Source organism: Vulpes vulpes, chromosome 13 (assembly GCF_048418805.1).
Source record: "Vulpes vulpes isolate BD-2025 chromosome 13, VulVul3, whole genome shotgun sequence".
NCBI lineage: Eukaryota > Metazoa > Chordata > Mammalia > Carnivora > Canidae > Vulpes > Vulpes vulpes.
Window position 1 is genome coordinate 128,382,854 of NC_132792.1, and position 22,362 is coordinate 128,405,215.

Consider the following 22,362-nt stretch of genomic DNA (forward strand, 5'->3'; position numbering starts at 1 on the left):
AACTTTTGGTTGTATTTACTCAGATTGTTAATAATTTTGGAAATTATTAAAATGGAACCAACATACTTTCTTTTTAAGAGACTACTGAGATCACAAATCATTCTGCAAATATAAAAAGCTGTGTAAGTTGAATGAGTCCAATACTCAATGCTTGCCATGAATCTGCTGGAAGTGTGGCCATTTCCATATGACAGTTCATGTGTGGAACTAAGGAGGCATGAGGAAAGTTCTTTAAAAATTCGGCCTCAAAATTTCAGTGATTGTATTGCTTTAAAACTTATTACAAAAAAAACAAAGAGAAAGAAAGAAAGAAAGAAAGAAAGAAAGAAAGAAAGAAAGAAAGAAAGAAAGAAAATCTGTCCGCTTTTCCCCTCTCTGCTCTCAATGTTTTTACTTCCTTTGCCTCTTGTCATTACATTTACCTAACTCTGCACTCCAGGCGGGGTCACTGCCTGAAAGAACCCTGTTGGAGTTTAGCTGTCATTTCCTGGGCCTCTCCAGTTCCCTGTCCAGGAGGAACTGATGCTCTTTCCTTGTGTTCCCACTACCCCTGGGGCACTGGCCCACGGAATTCACCCAAAGCAGTTCTTTAAAATACGGAACTCAAACTCCACCTCAACTCTACTGATTCAGAATGTTTTGGGGGTGGAGCTAAGGAATCTACATTCTAAAGCATCCCAGTGATTCAGATGTTCTTGGTCCCAGGATCACTGCCGCGAGAACCTATGCCATCACGCCTTTAGAGCTATGACACTGTCATCTCCATGCCTTTCTCTAACTTCTGAATTACAAGTTCATTGACAGCACCAAAATGCCTGGTATTTGTATTTCCTTCAACACATACTTATTGAGTACCTACTATGTACCAGGCACTGTTCTGAGTGCAGGGCATGCAATAACGGATAAAGAGGTGGTCCTTCTCAGACCTTATGTTCCAGTTGGGGAAGTCAGACAATGCAAAAATCAGTAAGATTATTCAACACTATCTCATAAGATGCTAAGGGCCATGGAGAAAAATAAAGCAGGGACAAAGGAGGCAATGACTGCCAGCTCTGTGGCGAAGTTACCCGTTAAGGCCTAAGGAGGCAAAAACTGAGCAAAGACTTGAAGATTGTGGTAGAAAACCATGTAGATATCTGAGGGAAAGGCAAACATAAGTCCCCAGAGCAGAAAAATGCCACATACATTCTGGAAACAGAAAGATTGTCAGGTTGCTGGAACAGAGTGAGCAAGTAGGAAAGTGTAATTGAGGAGGCCCATGAGATGAGAATGGGGAGAGCAGATCGTGTCAGGGCTCATCTGACACTGGAAGAACTTTTCTCTTTGTCTCTGAGGGTGGTACTGGAATTCACAAGGCTTACCACAGAGTTTGTTTCAGAATAAATACTTAACAAACTCGATAAATGAAGGAGTTCTCAGCTATGTGATTTGTAAGTCTCTTGTAGTTTACATTTAGACCAATAAGAATGACATACAGAAATATTTTAGCATAGATATTTTAACATAACTTCTTTAAAGATTTTATTTATTGGGAGCACCTGGGTGGCTCAGTGGTTGAGCATCTGCTTTTGGCTCACGTCCTGATCCCAGGGTTCTAGGATCAAGTACTGCATCAGGCTACCTGGAGGGAGCCTGCTTCTCCCTCTGCCTGTGTCTCTGTCTCTCTCTGTGTGTCTCTCTTGAATAAATAAATAAATAAAGTCTTTAAAAAAAATGAAGATTTTTTTATTTGTTTGAGAGACAGTGAGTGAGAAAAAGAGCATGGGCAAGGGCAGAGGGAGAAGCAGCCTCTCCACTGAGCAGGGAGCCTGATGCGGGGCTCTATCCCAGGACCCTAGGATCATGACCTGAGCCAAAGGCAGACGCTTCACCTACTGAGCCACCCAGGTGCCCCTTAACACAAATATTTTTAACAACAAGAAAGCTATACTCACCTGGAGCCAGGGTGCATGAAGCCAGGATTCAAATATATCACATGCCTCGCATATGATCTTGGTAAGTTGTGAAGCCCCTCCATGCCTCAGCTTCCTAATCCATGAAACAGGAGAAATAATGATACATATTTCATAGAATTTTGATATGTTTACACATAAAAGGAAACTGTAAGAAGGATTGGTTTGAACACAAATATTAACTGTTATTATTAGCAGAAATATATGTAAGACACTGATTATAGTTCAGGGGATTAATATATCTAATATTAAATTTTAGTCATTATGTTTATGCCTGTGATAGATAATGTAATTAATATGCATTATAGAACTATATAATGTTTTATACATATGTGTATATATATTTAATTTCTACATGCCATTTTGGGGGTACACATTAAAGGAATGAGAGTCTTATGCAGTTCTACAGGTGATAAAATATCTGCAGCTCTACAGAGAGGCAATGAATAAGTGTGAATGTGATGGTGAGGATGACAAGGATAATGAAGGAGCTACAGTTGTCCGGAGATAAGGATCATCCCTACTGAGGGGTATTGCTGTCCCTTAAGGGTATTAACAGAAATATAACAATGGAAATGGAAACTGTGAATTAAACTTCAAAGAAGTCCATCTTTCAGTCAGACTTGCCTTGCTTCCTACATGACATGGTTCAAAGTCAGTTTCTCCCTCACTTCCACCCCTGCACCCTTGTGTCACAGGCCCTACTACACAGACAGAAGGAATAATCTATTCATGTGGGTTACCACTGCATTGTCTAAGGTGGTTTAAAGACAGCCTTGGAAATTTCTTAATTCACAACTGGGAAGTGGTTTCCACTACAAGAATCTAATTCGTGACTAGCCTGAATTAACTTGACTATGTTTGTGCAGATGTTAGATGCAATTTTTCATTCCTAACAATTAACAGAGGTGTACACATTAGTTTTCCTGGTCTGTGTCCACTCCTCAGTTCAGTACTGATTTTTTTTTTTTTTTTTTTTTTTTTTTTTTTTTTTTTTTTTTAGGATTTCATTTATTTATTCATGAGAGACGAGAGAGGCAGAGACAGGCAGAGGGAGAAGCAGGCTCCTGGAAGGGAGCGGGATGTGGGACTGGATCCCAGGACCCCAGGATCAGGACCTGAGCCAAAGGCAGACACTCAACCGCTGAGCCACCCAGGGGTCCCTCAGTACTCATTTTTACGAAACATGTGACCATGTTCACTTTTCCTTTGCCTTTTGCTAACATTCCCGATCAGATCCACATCGGGTGGTACTTTTGGTGGCCCCGGAAGGCAGATGCCTGGCTCCTGGACATTTCTCAGTGGTGGTGCGACCTGGGGCAAATCACTAATGCCTGTGTGCCTCCGTTTCCTTCACCGTAAAGTAGGTATAATAACCTCCAACTTAAAGCTGTTTTGAGGATGAAATGAGGTATACATGTAACGAGTATAGGACAGCACTGAACCTATGAAATGAAGATGCAGTGAAATTTATTAACTATTCTTGGCACTTCAGCAAACGGTCTTGGGCTATTTTTTCTGGCAACCTTTGCTCTGTAACTCTTCTTTTTTTTAATTTTTATTTTTTAAACGATTCTATTTATTTATTCATGATAGACACAGAGAGAGAGAGGCAGAGTCACAGGCAGAGGGAGAAGCAGGCTCCACGCAGGGAGCCCGACGCGGGACTCGATCCCGGGTCTCCAGGATCAGGCCCTGCGCCGAAGGCGGGCGCCAAGCCCCTGAGCCACCCGGGGATCCCGAACCGTAATCCTTCCTTAGCTGTTCAGCATGTTCGTGTTCTAACCCTATTCTTATTTACTCCCCCTCCGGCCCCGCCTGGCCCGGGGACGTGGTGCGGAGCCGCCGCCTGGGGCTCTCCTGCAGCCTGGCCCACCTGACCGCAGCTCCTCCGCGGGACCCCGGGGGCGCCTGCCACGCGCCTGCACCTGCCCCTGCCCTGCCCCTGCCCTGCCCCTGCCCCAGCCACCCCTTCTGACTCTTCTCTCGTTGCAGGATGTTCTGGAAGCTCTCCCTGTCCCTGTGCCTCGTGGCCGTGCTGGTGAAGGTGGCGGAGGCCCGGAAGAACCGGCCGGCGGGCGCCATCCCGTCGCCCTACAAGGACGGCAGCAGCAACCACTCGGAGAGATGGCAGCACCAGATCAAGGAGGTGCTGGCCTCCAGCCAGGAGGCCCTGGTGGTCACCGAGCGCAAGTACCTCAAGAGTGACTGGTGCAAGACGCAGCCGCTGCGGCAGACGGTGAGCGAGGAGGGCTGCCGCAGCCGCACCATCCTCAACCGCTTCTGCTACGGCCAGTGCAACTCCTTCTACATCCCGCGCCACGTCCGCAAGGAGGAGGAGTCCTTCCAGTCGTGCGCCTTCTGCAAGCCCCAGCGCGTGACCTCCGTCCTCGTGGAGCTCGAATGCCCCGGCCTGGACCCTCCCTTCCGACTCAAAAAGATCCAGAAGGTGAAGCAGTGTCGGTGCATGTCCGTGAACCTGAGCGACTCGGACAAGCAGTGAGCACCTGCGGCAGGACTCGGCGCCCCGCGCGCCCGGCCCTGGGGCGCCGCCGCCCTGGTCCGCGGCCTCCGAGCCCACGCACGCGCCGCCCGCCGGCCCCCTCCGCCGCGGGGGGAGCTGCGCCCCAGTGTCCCCGGCCGACGCGGGCCCTCCGGGGCGCCCCGGACAGGCTGCGCTTCGGGCCCGAGGGACGCGGCTGGAGACCCCCCAGCCCGCAGCCAGCCGTCGGCGAGGACCTTCCCGGGGCCGCCCTGCCGAGCCGGCACTGATGTTTCCACCGTGTGGAAAAGCGAGTCTTTCCCCGGCCTCACCCCACACTCCAGCGCCCCTCTGCCGAGAAGGGAAGGATGCGGCCCTCGCTGCTCTTGCGCTGGGCCCGGGCCCTGCGGCTGGGAGGTGCCCTGGTGAAAGGGGGGGGCGCCCCGGACGACGTCTCTCTCAACAAACCCGACACCCGCGAAGACGACTTGAGCCGCTGGGGTCATGAAATGGGCTTCCCTGGGGACCTTGCTCACAGCAGGCCACACTCCCCCACCCCCAGCCGCCGCCGCCTCTTCTTCCTCACTCCCCCCCACCCCCACCCCCACCCCCACCCCCACCCGTGGACTCTGATGAACTCTGGTGTGCATGCTATTATCGCTGCGATTAGAATATTATTACACACAAAGGTCTCCATATTAACGCTGGTTTTGTAATTGACCTGTATTGTAAAGAGCTGTTAAAAAGCACTATAGACCTATCCATGTATTGTTTCACGAGTTTGGACTCTGGCTTTGCAGCACCCTTCTGAGTGAGGCTCACAAGGGGTCTCACTCAGAAATAATGCCTGGTCAGCAGTTCACTGTCATGCACCTATTCTTAGATCGGGCAGGGAGACGGCAGGTGATTTTACATTGTGATTTTACAATGAATATTTCACTGAAGGTACTAAAGCATTGCAGCACAATGTAGGAAGTGGGTTGGGATGGATGGGTGTAGGGAGGGGACTCACTGGGAGGTCGTTGCCAGGGAACTGAAAAGCCCTATGATATTTAATATGCAAATGTGGTGTGAGAAGGGATACGGTGTTTTACTGCCATGACACTAAACAAAAAAAAACATTTCCTGGTAAAAGAAAGAAATATTTAAATATATAAGGAGTCAGGTCACTTTGTGGTGTAGGAGGAAGTAAAAGACAAAATACATAGAATATAAATCTAGTTAAGCTGTCCTACAGCAGCTTCCTTTTCAAAGAATGGACTTTTAAAAAAAAAAAAGGATCACACATCAACTTACCTTTCATTTTTATAATGAACTCATTGAGTTTTTCATGTTGTGGTCTCTTGGTATCAGGAAGCTGACATAATTTATTTTCTTGCAAAATTATACTTACTTTGAGTCCCTTTGGTAAATTGCCCACAGAGGCTTCCCTGTGAATAATGTTTATGGAATCTGATAAATGTGAATGAGATGCCATTGATTAGGAATCAGAGCATTTTGAAAACCTTTCATTCGTAATTCCTGAGCACTGGGTGTTAAGCGCTGCTGCCAAGGGCACTCAGAAAGCCCATTTCCAGGTGTGTGAGACCCTCTATAAGCTGCTTGGGGAACTGAGGCTTCCTGACAGTAGACAGTGATTGGGGGGGGGGGGGGGTCAGGAGAGCAAAGGGTGGCATGTCCCTGAATCCATTTCCTGCCTCCCCACTGCAGGCTTCATTTCTGTCTCTTCTGTAACTCCGTGAGACTTGAGCAGAATGTGCTGTTGTAAAAGGGGGTATGGGTTTTGGAAATGGGTATATATAGCCCTAAATCAGGAGGCAGAACTCAACAGAAATCCCTGAAGCGTGGAATCTTGGAATGGAGAGAAAGAGTGGAGACTGTGTCCAAGTTCAGAATTAATTTTTGCCTTTATCAGGAAGCCTCGAGTCAGACTCCGTGCAGAACACACAGCAGAAAAGCGGTGAAGGAAGGAGGTCCACAGGACTGTAAGGGAGGCCAATGGACTCAAAGTAGGGTAGGAGTGAATGGGAGTCTCTGGCTGACTGCAAAGCCAACCCTGTCATTTTATTAACACAGAACCCAAGCAGACAGAGGAAGGATTAAGCTATGAACCACAGAATACAAGCATGAGCACACTCTCTTTGAACCCAATTATGGGTGTAGCAATGGAAGCAATATGATATGCTGCAGTGTGAAGCTCCTTCTGGGGGTTCTTATATGTACAAAGTTTACCTTATAATGGCTCAAATTGTATTTAATTGTTTTTTGTCTGTTTATAAATGAAGAAAAGCTATAAGTATAATGTAATTATTTTATAGGTGTACTATTAAATTATAGAACAAATAAAGATACTCTAGGATTATATGTGATCCTGGTGTGATGTGCCATAAAAATTGAATTAAGAATTTGTTTCAGTGGGCCATGAGGGAGCATTGTGTGTTCAAAGTGCTTTTGTCCAGTCATGGTGAGTTCAGTCCTTAGCCAACATCACGCAACCTCCTTTGGGGCCTGGCATCTTCAAAGAGAATCAGAATCAGGCATTCAAGGACCAGAGGTGATGGGGATAGCTCTCAATCCTGGTCTTGGGGAGTTTCCAAGCCTCTCACAGATTGCTCAGCAGCTAAAGACAGAATTCTCAAGCTCTTTTCATTGTACCCTTTGAATAAGAAATACTGAATGAGGAAGTGTTGAGAAACTGCTGCAAATAGAACTTCATCTTCCTTGTAGTGGCCAGGGCACCACACATGTCTCTTCAACAAGCCAGAACTTGAGTGTCGTCCATTTTCACATTCACTTTTCACGTTTCAACATTTCTTAATTTAACTAGTTCTTAGTTTCACAGTGTCTCTATTTTTCAACTAATTGACTTATATCCCATTCAAGTAATTCAATTACTAATAAAAAAATAAACACTATAATAAAATTGCATATGGTTGATTTACTCTATGGACTTCAAAGTAATTAAATTTAACTTAATAATAAATAATTTATCTTAATTTATTAAATGGGACAGAATATTCCACTTAAATGAGGCTAAAATATTTCAATTCACTTGTTTCTGAAGCTGGCTAATAGATTTTTAAGTTATAAAGTCAATGAAAATGAATTTTTGCTATTAAGTGAACAACTTAGAATGTATGTATTTCCAGAAAATTCATTTGATAATTGTCCTATCACCACTGATGATTAGCTCTACATAAGAGATAACCAATAAGACCAAATCATAAGTAATACAGTTAAAATGCATTGATCTTTAGGTTATCATTTGGATCCTTCTTAACCTTCACCCATCCTTGCCACCCTCTTCACCCAATTCCACTGCCACTACTTCTCAAGTACAGCAGGCCATTTACCAAAAGGGAAAAATGGGAAACCAAGTAGTTTTTGTTGCGGTGGTGATGGTTGTATTCATTGGCATTTCTGGGCTCTACTCAGTCTGGGATACATGATGGGAAGGTGGGGTGGGCATGGGCAGTCAAGAAAATCATTGTATTGTAATTCCTTAGATCCTGAGGTTCCTACCTGATTTGCCTTTTCCCCCAACTTTTTTTTTTTTAAGATTTTATTTGTTTATTTATGAAAGACACACAGAGAGAGAGACAGAACATAGGCAGAGGGAGAAGCAGGCTCCTCACAGGGAGCTGGATGTAGGACTTGAACTCCAGATGCTGGCATCATGCCCTGAGTCAAAGGCGCTCAACTGCTGAGCCACCCAGGCGCCCCTCCCCCAACTTTTAGAGCCTTATTATATTGAGATTATATATATTTAATATATATACATATATATTATATATATATATATAAATATTCCAGGTCTTTATTAGAGGAATAGGCAAAATGTGTCTACTCCATTTCGTCTGGAATCAGACGTCTTATGAATCTCTGTAAGATTTACTACCTATTCTCTAAATTTTATAGTATATAATCCTTAGAGTTTGGTGTATATATTATGTATAAGCCAAGACTTCCAACATACTTGCTCCATATTCCTCATCTGGTCTGATTACATGATGCCAATCATATGATCAATCAATGTGACATTTTACAGAATGTCCATAAAATCCAGGTTATTTTAGACTACATCTTGATAAAGGGTGGAAGAAACTAGCGTAGACGTGAGGGCAAGACCATAAGCCCTTGTTTATCCCATGGTAATTAATGTCAATGGCATCCACTTCTTCTTGATAGGTGTGGCTAGAAACACATTTGCCAGATTAAGTGCTGGGGGCTATTGTAACCTAGTCTAGCAAAACAAAACCAAAAATATACAAACAAAATATACTTGAGCACAGTAGCTGCAACTGGAGCTACCATCCTATCACCTCTAATGTTCTATTTGATTTTTGCAGGAGCTGGCCTGATGAAATACATAGAGTATGATAGGAGTAACCACAATATTCAAGTCTTTGAAAGTTTCATTAGTTTCCTCCATCCCCTTTGAAATTCAGCATTGTTTTTTATTTACTCTTTTTGCTGGAATAGGAAGCCTCAGAAACTTCAACTTGCCCCTCCCCACAATAGCTCTTACTCAGGAAGTCAAGGAATCATTGCAAAGGTTCTTCAAACTACCTTTCAATTATGCATTGAAGATTAGGGGAAGGATCATCAGATCTGTCAAGAGACCAGTGGACTCTCTGAGAACCAAATTTGGGCTAGTAATCTGATGGCACTTATATATGGAGCCATGTTTGTTTATTGGGTCTCTAGGTATTTGTGTAAATTCCAAACCAATGTTCAATAAGCCTCAAAAGATCTGAGTATTCCTCTTTTTCCACATAGCACATTTACCTGAGTAACTAGTCCTAACTTATTGCTGGTTAAGTACCAGGGGAATAATAAATGAATATATCTGTTATTAAAGGGTCCTGACTTCTAAAGAATTAACCCATCCCTCAGCTAGTGGGTTCCAGTCTGATCTGGAAACTGAACAAGAAATTGTGATCTTTTTAAAGATTATTTATTTATTTATTCATGAGAGAAAGAGAGAGGGGGGGGGCAGAGACACAGGCAGAGGGAGAAGCAGGCTCCATGCAGGGATCCCGACATGAGACTCCATTCCGGGTCTCCAGGATCATGCCCTAGGCTGAAGGCGGCACTAAACCACTGAGCCACCCGGGCTGCCTGAAATTGTGATTTTTACTGAGATACTGCCCTCTGTCTCTGATAATCCATCATTGATTTCTTTTGACTACATAAATTAAGCAATCCCCTTGTTGGCAGTCCATCTATCTCATAGCTGGGAACACCATGTTCTATTAACCAGCTCCAAGTTGGGACTCTCTGGATGCCACTTCAATGCCATAACTCTCTGGAAAAATTATGCTCAGAATACTCCTGAAAGTTAAGCACTGACACAGGACATATCATTTTGAAATCTTGTTATCCTCAGATTCATCAGGGAGCCTAGTTTTTTAATAGCATCTCTTCCTACTGTTAGCCCTGGGGTTAAGACAACAGGCATGACTGAGCTTCTCCATACTGCTGCTGCTCCTGAAACAAGCATAGGCAACATCGCTTTGGTGAATGTAGGTTTTCCTGGGATTGTCATTGGCTGGTGGGATTTTTAGTGTTTTATACCAGATGCTTTTCCATGCTCACTTCTCTGAGCTTGTGGATGCTTTCCTCCACCATCCATCATGGAAGCTCTTACATTTTTATATAACTGAGTATGTATGGATCAGTTTTTGTGATACTCTAGGAATCATACCTTAACACCATCCCTGGGATAGTTGTCACAGTGTTAAGTCCTGACTCATGGGAGAGTGCTCCCATAGCGATATCTAGCTTAATTCTCTGCTCCGTTTCCTTGATCCAGGACCCTCAGGACACAACCCCATACCTACATACCTGGCTCCTGCAGTGACTTTACGCTCTCATCCCTTAGCTAACCCAGCACATCCCAAGAGGGAGGGGTGCCTAACAGCAAGCCAACAGGTTTAGAGGAAGTGGGGAGTTTGAGATTCTTGACCACATTTATCAAGGTATTCCCATCCCAGTTTTAGGATTTCAATCCTTCCTTATTAGGATGCACAAAAATTTTGCTGGAGCTAAGAATCCAAACTTTTCTGAAATAGCACTACTTCTACAATTGAGTCTGCCTGGCTGCAGGATACTAGGGCTTAACTAAATTCTGCCAAAGACCATATTGCTCTCATATTCTGAATGAACTGGTCATCAATCACCCCAAGTCTTTTTTTTTTAAATTTCTTCAATAAATCAATGCCGCTTGAAGTTGTTACCCAATTCCACAGTCATGCTGTACCTTATAATTTTTTTGGTGTACCTTATAATTCTTAAGCACCAGAAGTATTGCACAGATAGGAGTCCCCCCACCAACAACCTATATCAGTTTATCCCTGGGAAAAATATTAACAGTGCATGCTACAGCATGCCAGAGGCCACCTTTGGCAACTGACAAGTGATTCATCTCCAAATCCTGTTTTAGAGTACACATCCGGGACCACTCCTGGAACTGCCTATCTTAGATTGGTTTTTCAAACTCTGAGATAAATTGTTTTGTGCAGAAGGCTTATTGGGGAGTAATTTCAGAACATAGACCTGTAAGGGAGTGGGGAAATAGGATTGTGTAGCAGAAAGATCAATTTGGTTGTAATTGAGGCTTCATTTGATCCTAAGCAGAAATGTAGTGTTAGGATGGTGCTTAGAGTTGTTCCAAATGGTAGCAAAGAAGACAGGGGTTTGGATCCCACATCAGCCAGTCACTGGCTTCAGGGCATCCCCTGGAGGGAGCATGTGTGCTCTTTCACTAAGGGCAACTCTTAGTAAGGGACCTAGCTTTGAGCTATTAGCAGTTAATTCATTGGGGTCAGAAGGTGGGGTGAGATGGGATGGGAGCATCAGACCTGAAGAGGGTATCTGAGTGGATCTCATAATAGCCACCTTCACATGTGGTTGACAAGGATGGGCAGGGAAGTTGATTGTGGGAGGAAGGGGAAACATAGAGTAAAGAATTTGTGGATGACCTTGAAACAGAAGCAAAGGAGGTTCCACTTGATTTTATAGGAAACAGAAAATTGTTGACAATTTTGATTGAGGATCATTCTGGTCACAATATGCAAGATGACAAGATGACTGGAGGCAGCAGAATCCATATCCAGACAGGCCAACTCAGTGGCTCTTATAAGAGCTTAGAAGGAAGATTAGGGCCAGACAGGGTCAGATTCAGAATCTGAATTGAATTCAGATTCTGAATCTGAAAGGAAGAGACAAATATATGAAATATTTGCAGAATCTGATGACCAAGATGAAGTATATTAATGCAAAAGATGAGTAACCCAATATAAGTGAAGTGATAACATGGGTTTTTGTAGATTTTTAAGTCTGCAGTGATAGTGAAGTAATATAAATAAAACTGTCCCATTTGAAGAAATAGGACTGGAATCAAATGACAAGCTAGAAGCAAAAAAAAAAGTGACTAAATTCATGAACACAGTTGAGATGTCCAAAAGAGAAGGAGAAAGGAAGAGAGAGAATGAGAGAATAGAGGACAAAGTTACCTTTGGGAATACCAATGACCCTTGAAAACAACACAGGTTTGAACTGTGCAGGCCCACTTATACATGGACTTTTTTTTCAATAAATACAGGAGAGTACTGCAAAATGTATTTTCTCTTTCTCATGATTAACTTGATAACATTTTCTTTTCTCTAGCTTACTTTATTGTGAGAAAACAGTATATAATGTATATGACATTAAAAAATATGTGTCGACTACCTTGGGAAAACGGCAGAGTAGGAGGACCCTAAGCTCATCTCATTCCACGTTTACAACTGGATAACATTCACTTCCAAGTAAATAAACCAGAAAGCTATCTGAAGCTAGCATAACACACCCCACAATAAATGTAGAGATGAAGCTGTATCTGAGAGGTTAGGAAGGACAGAAAGGGTGGTCTGGAGCTGCCCGCAAGAGGAGGGCACTGTGGGTGCAGACAGGGGAAAGCACCAGGGAGACCACACAGGAAAAACAAAACCCTATAACGTCTGGCCTTGAAATCCAGAGGGGCTGAATTCCAGAGTTTGTATAACCAGCGAGACTTGGAGCCTGGAACTTTAAAGTTAGCTGACTCAGCACTGGGCGAGCTTGAAGGGCTTGAGATAGCCTGGTCCTGCCCTTAAAGAGACAACAGCCCTTGGAGAGACAACATAGAAGTGACAGTTTGCACAATCGGAGGGAGATACCTTTTTACAGATTTTGGAGCATGTTGGGGGACTTCTCCAAGGAAAAAAGGAACTGGCAGTTTCCATTTTCTTCCCCTGCCCCCTAGCATAAACACAGAGGCATCTGCAGGAGGTGGTGCAGGAGCACAGCACTTGCTACCTGATGGATTGCAATATATCCTGCCCATGAATTCTCCTGAGGACTGCCTACTCTAAGCCTGCTGGCCTCAGCCCTGGGATCAACACAAATTTTATTAATGTGTGCATGCACTCTGCCCAGCCAGTGCCTCCACACATCATAGCCCTACAGCCATTGTGTTTCAGATGATCCAGCCTGGGATTCAGTGCAAATTTGGTGGTGCCACACAGGTGCACCCTGACCAGCTGGCCCCCACAAAGACGCTGTGCACCCCTAGCCACGGTCACCATCACTCATGGCCACCAGGCTGTGGAGGATATGGCCTAGGACTAGCAGTTTAGTGCAAATTTTCTAATACTTGATGGTTACCAGGGGGCAGATTGGTGGAGCAATGGGTGAAATAGGTGATGGAGATTAAGAAGTGTACTTGTGATGAGCACCAGGTGTGGTATGGAAGTGTTGAATCACTATACTATATACCTGAAAATAATATTACATTGTATGTTAACTAACCAGAATTTAAATAAAAACTTTAAAAATTGTTTCTTATACTGCTGCCTCACCCCCAGGCCCTTCTGCGATTATGCCCCCTCAGAGCCAGTCTTCCTGGGTCTCACTAACATCACAGAGAGCAAGCACAGCCCACAATAGGCAGAGAGTCAGTGCAAACATCTGGACTGAAAGGCAAAGCTACCCAGACACAATAGCATGACGCAAGCAACACACATAGGAGACTCCCCTGAAGTGCCATGTTCTAGTGAACAGAGGATACTACCCTGCAGGGCACTACAGAACCTCCTCTTCATAAAGCCACTACTTTTAAAAGCAGAAGATGTAGTGGACTTTCCTAACACAGAGAAACAGACACAGAGAGGTAGACAAAATGAGGAGACAGAGAAACATGTCCCAGGTTAAAGAACAAGACAAAATCACAATACGAAATCTAAGCAAAACAGAAATGAGTAATATGCCTGATAGAGAATTTAAAGTAATGATTATAAAGATATACACTGGATTTCAGAAAAGGGTGGAGAATATCAGTGATATCCTTGACAAAGAGATTTAAAAAAATAACATATCAGAGATGAAGAATTCAGTGAATGAAATAAAAAATATAGATTGAATACATAGTAGGCTATAGGAATGTATCAGTGACCTGGAAGAGAAAGTAATGGTCAAGCTGAAGAGGTGAGAAACAAATACTACATAATGAGATTGATTTAGAGAGCTCAGTGCCTCCATCAAACATAATAACATTTGCATCATAAGGATCTGAGAATGAGAAGAGAGACAGAAAAGGTACCTAAAGAAATAGCTGAAAAATTCCTGATTTCTGGGGATGGAAACAAATTCAACAAATTCAATCCAAGGAGGTCCACCCCAGGTAATTAAAATTGAAAAAAAAAAAGTAGTGACAAGGAAAGAATTTTAAATGCTGCAAAAGAAGACACTTATATACAAAGAAATTTTGTAAGGCTATAAGCTGTGACAGATGAAAAAAACAAGACTCATCTATATGTTGCCTACAAGAAACTATTTTAGACTTAAAGACAACTGCAGATTGAAAGTGAGGTGATGGAGAAACATTTATCATGCAAATGGATGTCAAAAAGGAAGCCAGAGTAGCAAGACTTACATCAGACTTTAAAACAAAGTCTGATATTTCCCACACATTTCAGAAAGGGAGACAGAACATAAAGACTCCTAACTCTGGGAAACGAACTAGGGGTGGTGGAAGGGGAGGAGGGCGGGAGGTGGGGGTGAATGGGTGACGGGCACTGAGGGGGGCACTTGACGGGATGAGCACTGGGTGTTATTCTGTATGTTGGTAAATTGAACACCAATAAAAAATTCATTTATTAAAAAAAAAGTCTGTAAAAAGAGACAAAGAAGGATACTATATAATCATAAAGAAGACAATCCAACAAGAAGATATAACAATTGTAAATATACATGCACCCAACATGGAAGCACCCAAACACATAAAACAGTTAATAACAAACATAAAGGAACTAATCAATAGTAATACAATAACCGTAGGGGACTTTAACACCCCACTTACATTGATGGACACATTACCCAAACAGAAAATCAACAAGGAAACAGTGGCTTTGAGTGACACACTGGGCAGATGGATTTCACAGATACATTTAGAACATTCCATCCTAAAACATTAGAATATTTATTCTTTTCAAGTGCATATGGAACACTCTCCAGAATAGATCACATACTAGCCCACAAAACAAGCCCAAAAACTCAAAAATATATTGAAGTCATACATGCATCTTTTCTGACCAGAACACTATGAAACTAGAAATCAACTACAAGACAAAATCTGGAAAGACCACAAATACATGAAGGTTAAATAACATGCTACTAAACAATGAATGGGTCAATCAAAAAAACAAAAAAGAAATTTTAAAAAGTACATAGAAAAGAAGAGAAAAAAAATAAAAAGCACATGGAAACAAATGAAAATGAAAACACAATGGTCTGAAACCTTTGGGATGCAGCAAAAGCAGCTTTAAGAGGGAAGTTTATAGCAATACAGGCCTACTCAAAAGACAAGAAAAATCTTGTTTAACTAATGTTGTTAGTTAAACAACCTAACCTTACACCTAAAGGAGGTAGGAAAAAGAATAGCAAATAAAACCCCAAATCAGCAGAAGGAAGGAAATAATAAAACTTAGAGCAGAAATAAATAAAATACAAACTAAAAACAACAACAACAAAAACCAGTAGAACAAATCAATGAAACTAGGATCTGGTTATTTAAAAAGATCAACAAAATTGATCAATTGCTAGCCAGAATCATCAACAAAAGAGAAGAGAAAGAGAGAGCAAGGACTCAGATAAACAAAATCACAAATGAAAGAGGAGAAATAACAATCAACATTACAGAAATACAAACAATTGTAAGAATATTATGAAAAACTACATGCCAACAAATTAGACAACTGAGAAAGGCTAAAATCATATGATCATTTCAATAGACATACAAAAAGCATTTGTCAAAGTACAACAACCCATTCATGATAAAAGCCCTCAACAAAGTAAGTTGTGAGGGAACATGCTTCAACATAATAAAGGTGATATATTGGAAACCCACAGCAAGTATCAAACTCAACATGGAAAATCTGAAAACTTTCCCTACGGTCAGGAACAAGACAAGGGTATGCACTCTCACCACTTTTATTCAACATAGTACTGAGAGTCCTAGCCATAGGAATCAAACAACAAGAAGAAATAAAAGACATCCAAATTGGTAAGGAAGAAGTAAAACTTTCACTATTTGCAGGGGACATGATACTATACATTAAAAACCCTAAAGACTCCACCAGAAAAACTGCTAGAACTGATAAATTAATTCAGTACAGTCACAGGATAGAAAATCAATGTGCAGAAATCTGTTGCACATCTACACATTAATAATGAAATAGAAGAAAGAGACATTAAAAAATCAATCCCATGTACAATTACACCCCAATAATAAGATACTTAGAAATAAACTTATTCAAAGAGGTAAAAGACTTGTACTCTGAGAACTATGAAACATTGATGAAAGAAACTGAAGACAATGCAAAGAAATGGAAATACATTCCATGCTCATGGATTGGAAGAACAATTATTGTTAAAATGTCTATACTACCCAAAGCAATCTACAGATTGAATGCAGTCAAATACTGACAGCATTTTTCACAGAACTAGAACAAACCATCTTGAAATTTATACAGAATCACAAGAAAACCAGAATAGCCAAAGTGATTTTGAAAAAGAAAAACAAAGCTGGAGGTATCACAATTCCAGGTTTCAAGTTATATTACAAAGCTATAGTAATCAAGAGAGTATGGTACTGGCACAAAAATAGACACATAGATCAATGGAACAGAATAGAGAATATGGAAATAAACCTGCAATTATATGGTCAATTAATCTCTGACAAAACAGGAAAGAATATCCAATAGGAAAAAGGAAGTCTCTTCAACAATTGGTGTTGGGAAAACTGGACAGCCACATGCAAAAGATGAAACTGGGTCACTTCCTTATGCCATACACAAAAATAAATTCAAAATGGATTGAAGACCCAAATGTAAATCCTGGAAACATAAAAATCCTAGAATAGAGCTCAGACAGTAATTTCTCTGACATTGGCCATTAGCAACATTTTTCTAATATGTTTCCTGAGCAAGGGAAATAAAAACAAAAATAAATGATTGGAACTACATCAAAACAAAAAAGAATCTGCACAGCAAAATAACATAAAAAAAAAACACAAAAATCAACCTATTGAATGGGAGGAGATATTTGCAAATGATATTTCTTATACAGGGTTTGTATCCAAAATAGATAAAGAACTTACACAATTCAACACCCCTCAAAAAGAATAATCCAATTAAAATGGGCAGAAGACATGAACAGACATTTCTCCAAAGAAGACATCCAAATGGCCAAGACACATGAGAAAAGCTCAACATCACTGTTCATTAGGGAAATACAAGTCAAAACTACAATGAGACTATCACCTGATACCTGTCAGAATGGCTAAAATGAGAAGCACAAGAAACAAGCATCAGGGAGGATATGGAGCAAAAGGAACCCTCTTACACCATTGGTGGGAATGAAAACTGGTGCAGCTACTGTGGAAAAAAGTATGGAGGTTCCTCAAGAAGTTAAAAATAGAACTACCCTATGATCCAGTAATCACATTACTGTGTATTTACCCCCAAAATTACGAATTCCAATAATGGAATATTATTCACTCATAAAAGAGAATGAAATCTTGCCATTTGCAATGACATGGATGGAGCTAGAGTATAATGCTAAGCAAGATAAGTCAATTAGAGAAAGACAAATACCATACCATTTTCACTCATATGTGGGATTTAAGAAACAAAACAAATGAGCAAAGAAAAGAGAGAGAGAGAGAGAGAGAGAGAGAGAGAAGCAAACCAAGAAACAGGCTCTTAACTATAGAGAACTAATAGTCACCGGGGCGGGGGGAGGTTGGTGGGAGGATGGGTGAAACAGGTGATGGGGATTAAGGAGTGCACTTGGTTAATGAATGAGTACTAGGTGATGCATAGAATTGTTGAATCACAATATTGTACACCTGAAACTAATATAACACTGTAGGTTAAGCATACTTAAATCAAGTTTAAAAATGTGTGTAGGGGACGCCTGGGTGGCTCAGCAGTTGAGCGTCTGCCTTTGAGGGCATGATCCCAGGATTCTGGGATCGAGTCCCACATCAGGCTTCCTGCATGGAGCCTGCTTCTCCCTCTGCCTAAGTCCCTGCCTCTCTCTCTGTGTCTTTCATGAATAAATAAATAAAATCTTTTAAAAATAAAAATATTTGTTAATCAACTGTTTGTTATGGATAAGGCTTCCCAGCACAGCTATTAAAAGCTAAGTTTGGGGGGAGTCAAAAGTTAAGTTAGAAGTGGATTTTTGACCGTACAAGGTTGGTACCCCTAACCCTATGTTGCTCAAGGGTCAACTGTACTTAAAAAGAATAGGAATAAAGGACATGAGTGACATTCCTCAGGAAATGTCGGCTTACTACTTAATGTAAAAAATGAGGCCTTACTCCCATTTCGCTATGCCACTCTTGTCTCACATAATGCTCCTACCTTTCCCTTGTTCTGTGTACCTCTCTGCTATTTGGGCAGTGCCACTCCTTCCTGATGAAGCGCTGTTGGCTTGAGTCCCAATCCCAACTCCAATCCTGAAGGAAAGAAGCACGTTTAAAAACCTGGCACACATAAAGAGTCCCTAACCACTACCTCTAGCCATAAAATTCTGCTGCCAGGACATTCTTCATCTAACAAGACATAGCCATGAGAATGATGCAATTTCTAATGTCTGGGGAATAGGTATTGGATACCAAATTATGAATTGGGTGTCTAATCAAGGCTAGAAACTTTAAATTTTATGTTTGAAAGTTCAGCAAAAAGGTTTGAGAGTTATCCAAATATTTACATCTTGTAGTTTTTTGCTTTCTGTTTTTGTTTTGTGGTGGTGTATATTTTTTTCTAATTTTTGTTTTATTTGAGGAGCCAAACAATATACAACTTGTGTTCCCATAAGCACCGCATGTTTGTTTTTCCATGTGTTGGAAGGCACTCTATTGATGGGGTCTATTTCTAGATTTATCCTGGAATTCTGTAAACTAAATATTAAAATTCTTAATTCTCACCCTTTGCTTGAAAAAAGAAATAAGCTCTCTAAGAATATACTGACAAGTTACAGATAGCGTTTACCAAGTGATATGAAATAACCAGTATAATGGAGCCCAATTTAGATTAATTGAATTCTATTGTAATATGGCTTATTATAACACGGCTTAAACATATTGCCAGTTTCTGAATCCAAAAGCCTAAAACCAACAGGAAAATCTCATTCATTAGCCTGTAAGGAGTGAGTTGGCCCTGGGATCCACTGCATGGATTAGAAAGTGATGTTAATCTCCGGAAAATTTACCTTATATGATAGGATTATAGTTATAAATTAGAAACATTTACATAAAGTCAACGAGGGCTGTATGAAGTAACTCCAAAATTGAAATGAATGGGGTTTTTCATGAGAATTACCAAAATGGGCCATTGTGAAATAAAAATCCCAGTGTTACTGTAACAGTCAGACCACCATAGGAGAAAATGTGTCCAGTGGCCTACAGACCACCCTGACATATTTTTTTCCCTTTCTTCATTCTATAACAGATGAGTAACTTTGGCTTCCCACCCTTACAAGTCTCCATAGTGTGAGAATTTTCCAGATCTTCCCCGTGAACAATATCTGATTGAGTTGCTATAGTGATGTGCAAGCATCATAAATTACCCAAAGCATATTGTCTCTTGATTCAATGGAATTGACCATATAGGTGTTTCATTTGATAATTGAAATGAGACACATTCCCAAAATTATAAAATATTTCTGTATTGACTTACTTTTCAAAATTATACAAAATCCAAAAGATCCAAAGGAAATAACAGTGAAGAGGTCTTTCTCTCACCTATTCCACAGCTCACCACTGTCCCTTCTCTAGAAGCAGCTCATATTAGCAGTTTATCGTGACTGCCTCCAGAGATCACCTATGTAAGTTAGTTTCTGGATTCAGTAATCACATTGCTCCCATTTTTACATAAAGTGGAGTGCACTATACAGTTTTGCTTCTTGTTTTTTTTTCCACACCAAAATGACAGTTATAATTTTTTCATGGATTCTTTTCTCTAACAAAATGTTGTACATCTTTAAAACAGTACATAAGGTGCCCCACATTCTTGCCTTTTTAAAGCCTGCGTATTACCTCTTTATTTAGAATTTCCACTAGTTTGCTGTTACAAATATTTATTGTCACTTTCTAATATTTTAATACATAGTTGGGCCAGTTCCTCCTTCGACTGTTCTCCCTGCCCCCCCAAAAAACCTTCATGACAGTTCTTGTTTATTTTAACATATAAAATTTAAAGTCAGCTTTTTCATTTCTTGCTGTCTTCACACCCCAAAATATTCTGTTGATTAATTGGATTTCATTAAATTTAAAGATTCATTTAGGGTGGACTGATATTGCTGATCATACACCTTTTTATTTTTCATGTGTCTCTCAGTTATCTTCATATAGATCTCACATATTATTTATTTATTTTTATTTATTTTTTGTTTTTTAAAAGATTTTACTTATTTATTCATGAGAGAGACAGAGAGAGAGGCAGAGATACAGGCACAGGGAAAAGCAGGCTCCCTGTGGGGAGAGGACGTGGGACTCAATCCTAGGTCTCCAGGATCAGGCCCCGGGCTGAAGGCCGTACTAAACTTCTGAGCCACCCAGGCTGCCCTCACATATTATTTATTAAATTCATTCCATGCTATTCACCCTTTTTGGTCGCTATTTAAGTGGGGGATTTTCCCAATTATATCTTCCAACTGAACATCGTTTGTATACATTAAAGTTATATATATAACATATATATGTTAATTTTTTCCTAGTTAATTCACCACATTCTGTTATTGTTTCCAATAAATTTTTGTCTGATTATTTTGTTTTCTGAGTGTGTAATCTGATAAAGAGCAAATAAAAATTATTTTTACCTGCACGTTTTCAATTTTATTCTTTTAATTTTTTTCTTATCAGAAGAGTGATAAATAGAAATGGTGAAAATGGACATCTGGTCATGTTGCTGATTCTTAATGGGAACATTCCTAATGCTCTCATTATGGTCAAAACTGACTTTGCCTTGAGGTATTTGATCTTTGAAAGACATATTTACATCACTCAGCTTCTTTCATCAAAATTTATGTTGAATGCATAAATGATTTTTTAGAAGTTGGAGGAACTCACATAATTTTTCACCACACATAAATATTATTTTAAAATACATACATAATAACATACAATGTGATACACATATGATCGTCCCAGTACTCCAGAAATAAACCCCACTTCTTTGTGGTCCTTCTTGTGTTTGCTAGTATTTTACTCTTTATTTTGTAGTACTACTTATAAATATGTTGGTCTATTTTCAAATAATTTTTAACGGGGTTAAGCTCACCAGCTATTGGCCGGAGATGTATGTTGGAGAGAGGATTGGGCTGTGTTTCAAGCTAGCAAATATTTCATGATGAAGTAATATGGAGAGGATGACTTATTCTTGCACTTAGTACTCCAATTCAGAGTAATTTTCTCCACCTTATTGTATTGGTAGACATCTTACTACAAATCGGACTTGTCTGCCTCATTGGTCATTTAGGTCTCCTCCTTGCTTTTAAAAAAAATAAACCTGGGGCAGCCCGGGTGGCTCAGCGGTTTAGCGCCACCTTCAGCCCAGGGCCTGATCCTGGAGACCCGGGATGGAGTCCCACGTTGGGCTCCCTGCATGGAGCCTGCTTCTCCCTCTGCCTGTGTCTCTGCCTCTCTCTCTCTGTGTCTCTCATGAATAAATAAAATCTTTAAACATAATAAAATAAATTAAATATAAAATAAAATAAAATAAAATAAAATAAAATAAAATAAAATAAAATAAAAAATAAACCTTATATAGGGAAGCTTCTTATACCAACTGGTCTACCAAGGTCCATTTGGCAAACATAGCATTCTGAGGTGGCACCTAAGACCTCATCTTGGAGAAGACTTTCCTGACTTTTTCTGAGATCTGCCTCCATGAGCATCCCCTCTCTGCCTCCTTCCATACCCACACATTTGGAAGATCTTCCATGTAATTTGTGGTTTGGGTTTTCAATACCTCTAATTTTAATCAAAGATGAAGTTTGTGTTTTTGCTCCTTATTGCTTTGGGATGATTTCTGAGAAGAGAAAGGGTAAATATTCCCTTTATCACACCATTTTAAAACTTAAACCTCTTCCTATTGCTTTTGATTATATAATACACAAGACGCATTTCGTGGAAAACAAAAATTAAAAAATAACAGCCTCTCAAAGTCTGAGTTCGCTGATTGGCTGGGAAGTGAAAGTGATCATGACAGATGGATGTAACACGAGGAAGGAAGGATTGCATAGGATTCCAGGGTTGCAAGGAAGGGTTGCATAGGATTCCAGAGCATGGTCCTGGCAATTTCTTTTCTTCCCTAGTCCTCCTACGTAGCATCTAGTCAC

The 22,362-nt window shown here is 40.8% G+C and overlaps 1 protein-coding gene across 6 annotated transcripts in view; it reads left to right on the top strand.

The window, feature by feature from the left end:
- The window catches only part of GREM2 (gremlin 2, DAN family BMP antagonist), a 112,116-nt gene extending 105,320 nt beyond the window's left edge, over nucleotides 1–6,796 (top strand). For 4 of the 6 annotated variants that reach the window (XM_072732903.1, XM_072732900.1, XM_072732902.1 and 1 more), the window contains one exon: nucleotides 3,948–6,796. In XM_072732903.1, coding sequence (XP_072589004.1) covers nucleotides 3,949–4,455 — 507 coding nt within the window. In that variant the 5' untranslated portion in view covers nucleotide 3,948 and the 3' untranslated portion in view covers nucleotides 4,456–6,796. Of the gene's footprint in view, nucleotides 1–2,257; nucleotides 3,725–3,947 lie in introns of those variants that run through there. The other 2 variants (XM_072732901.1, XM_072732904.1) reach the window with 2 other exon arrangements.
- Nucleotides 6,797–22,362: the final 15,566 nt, after the last annotated feature.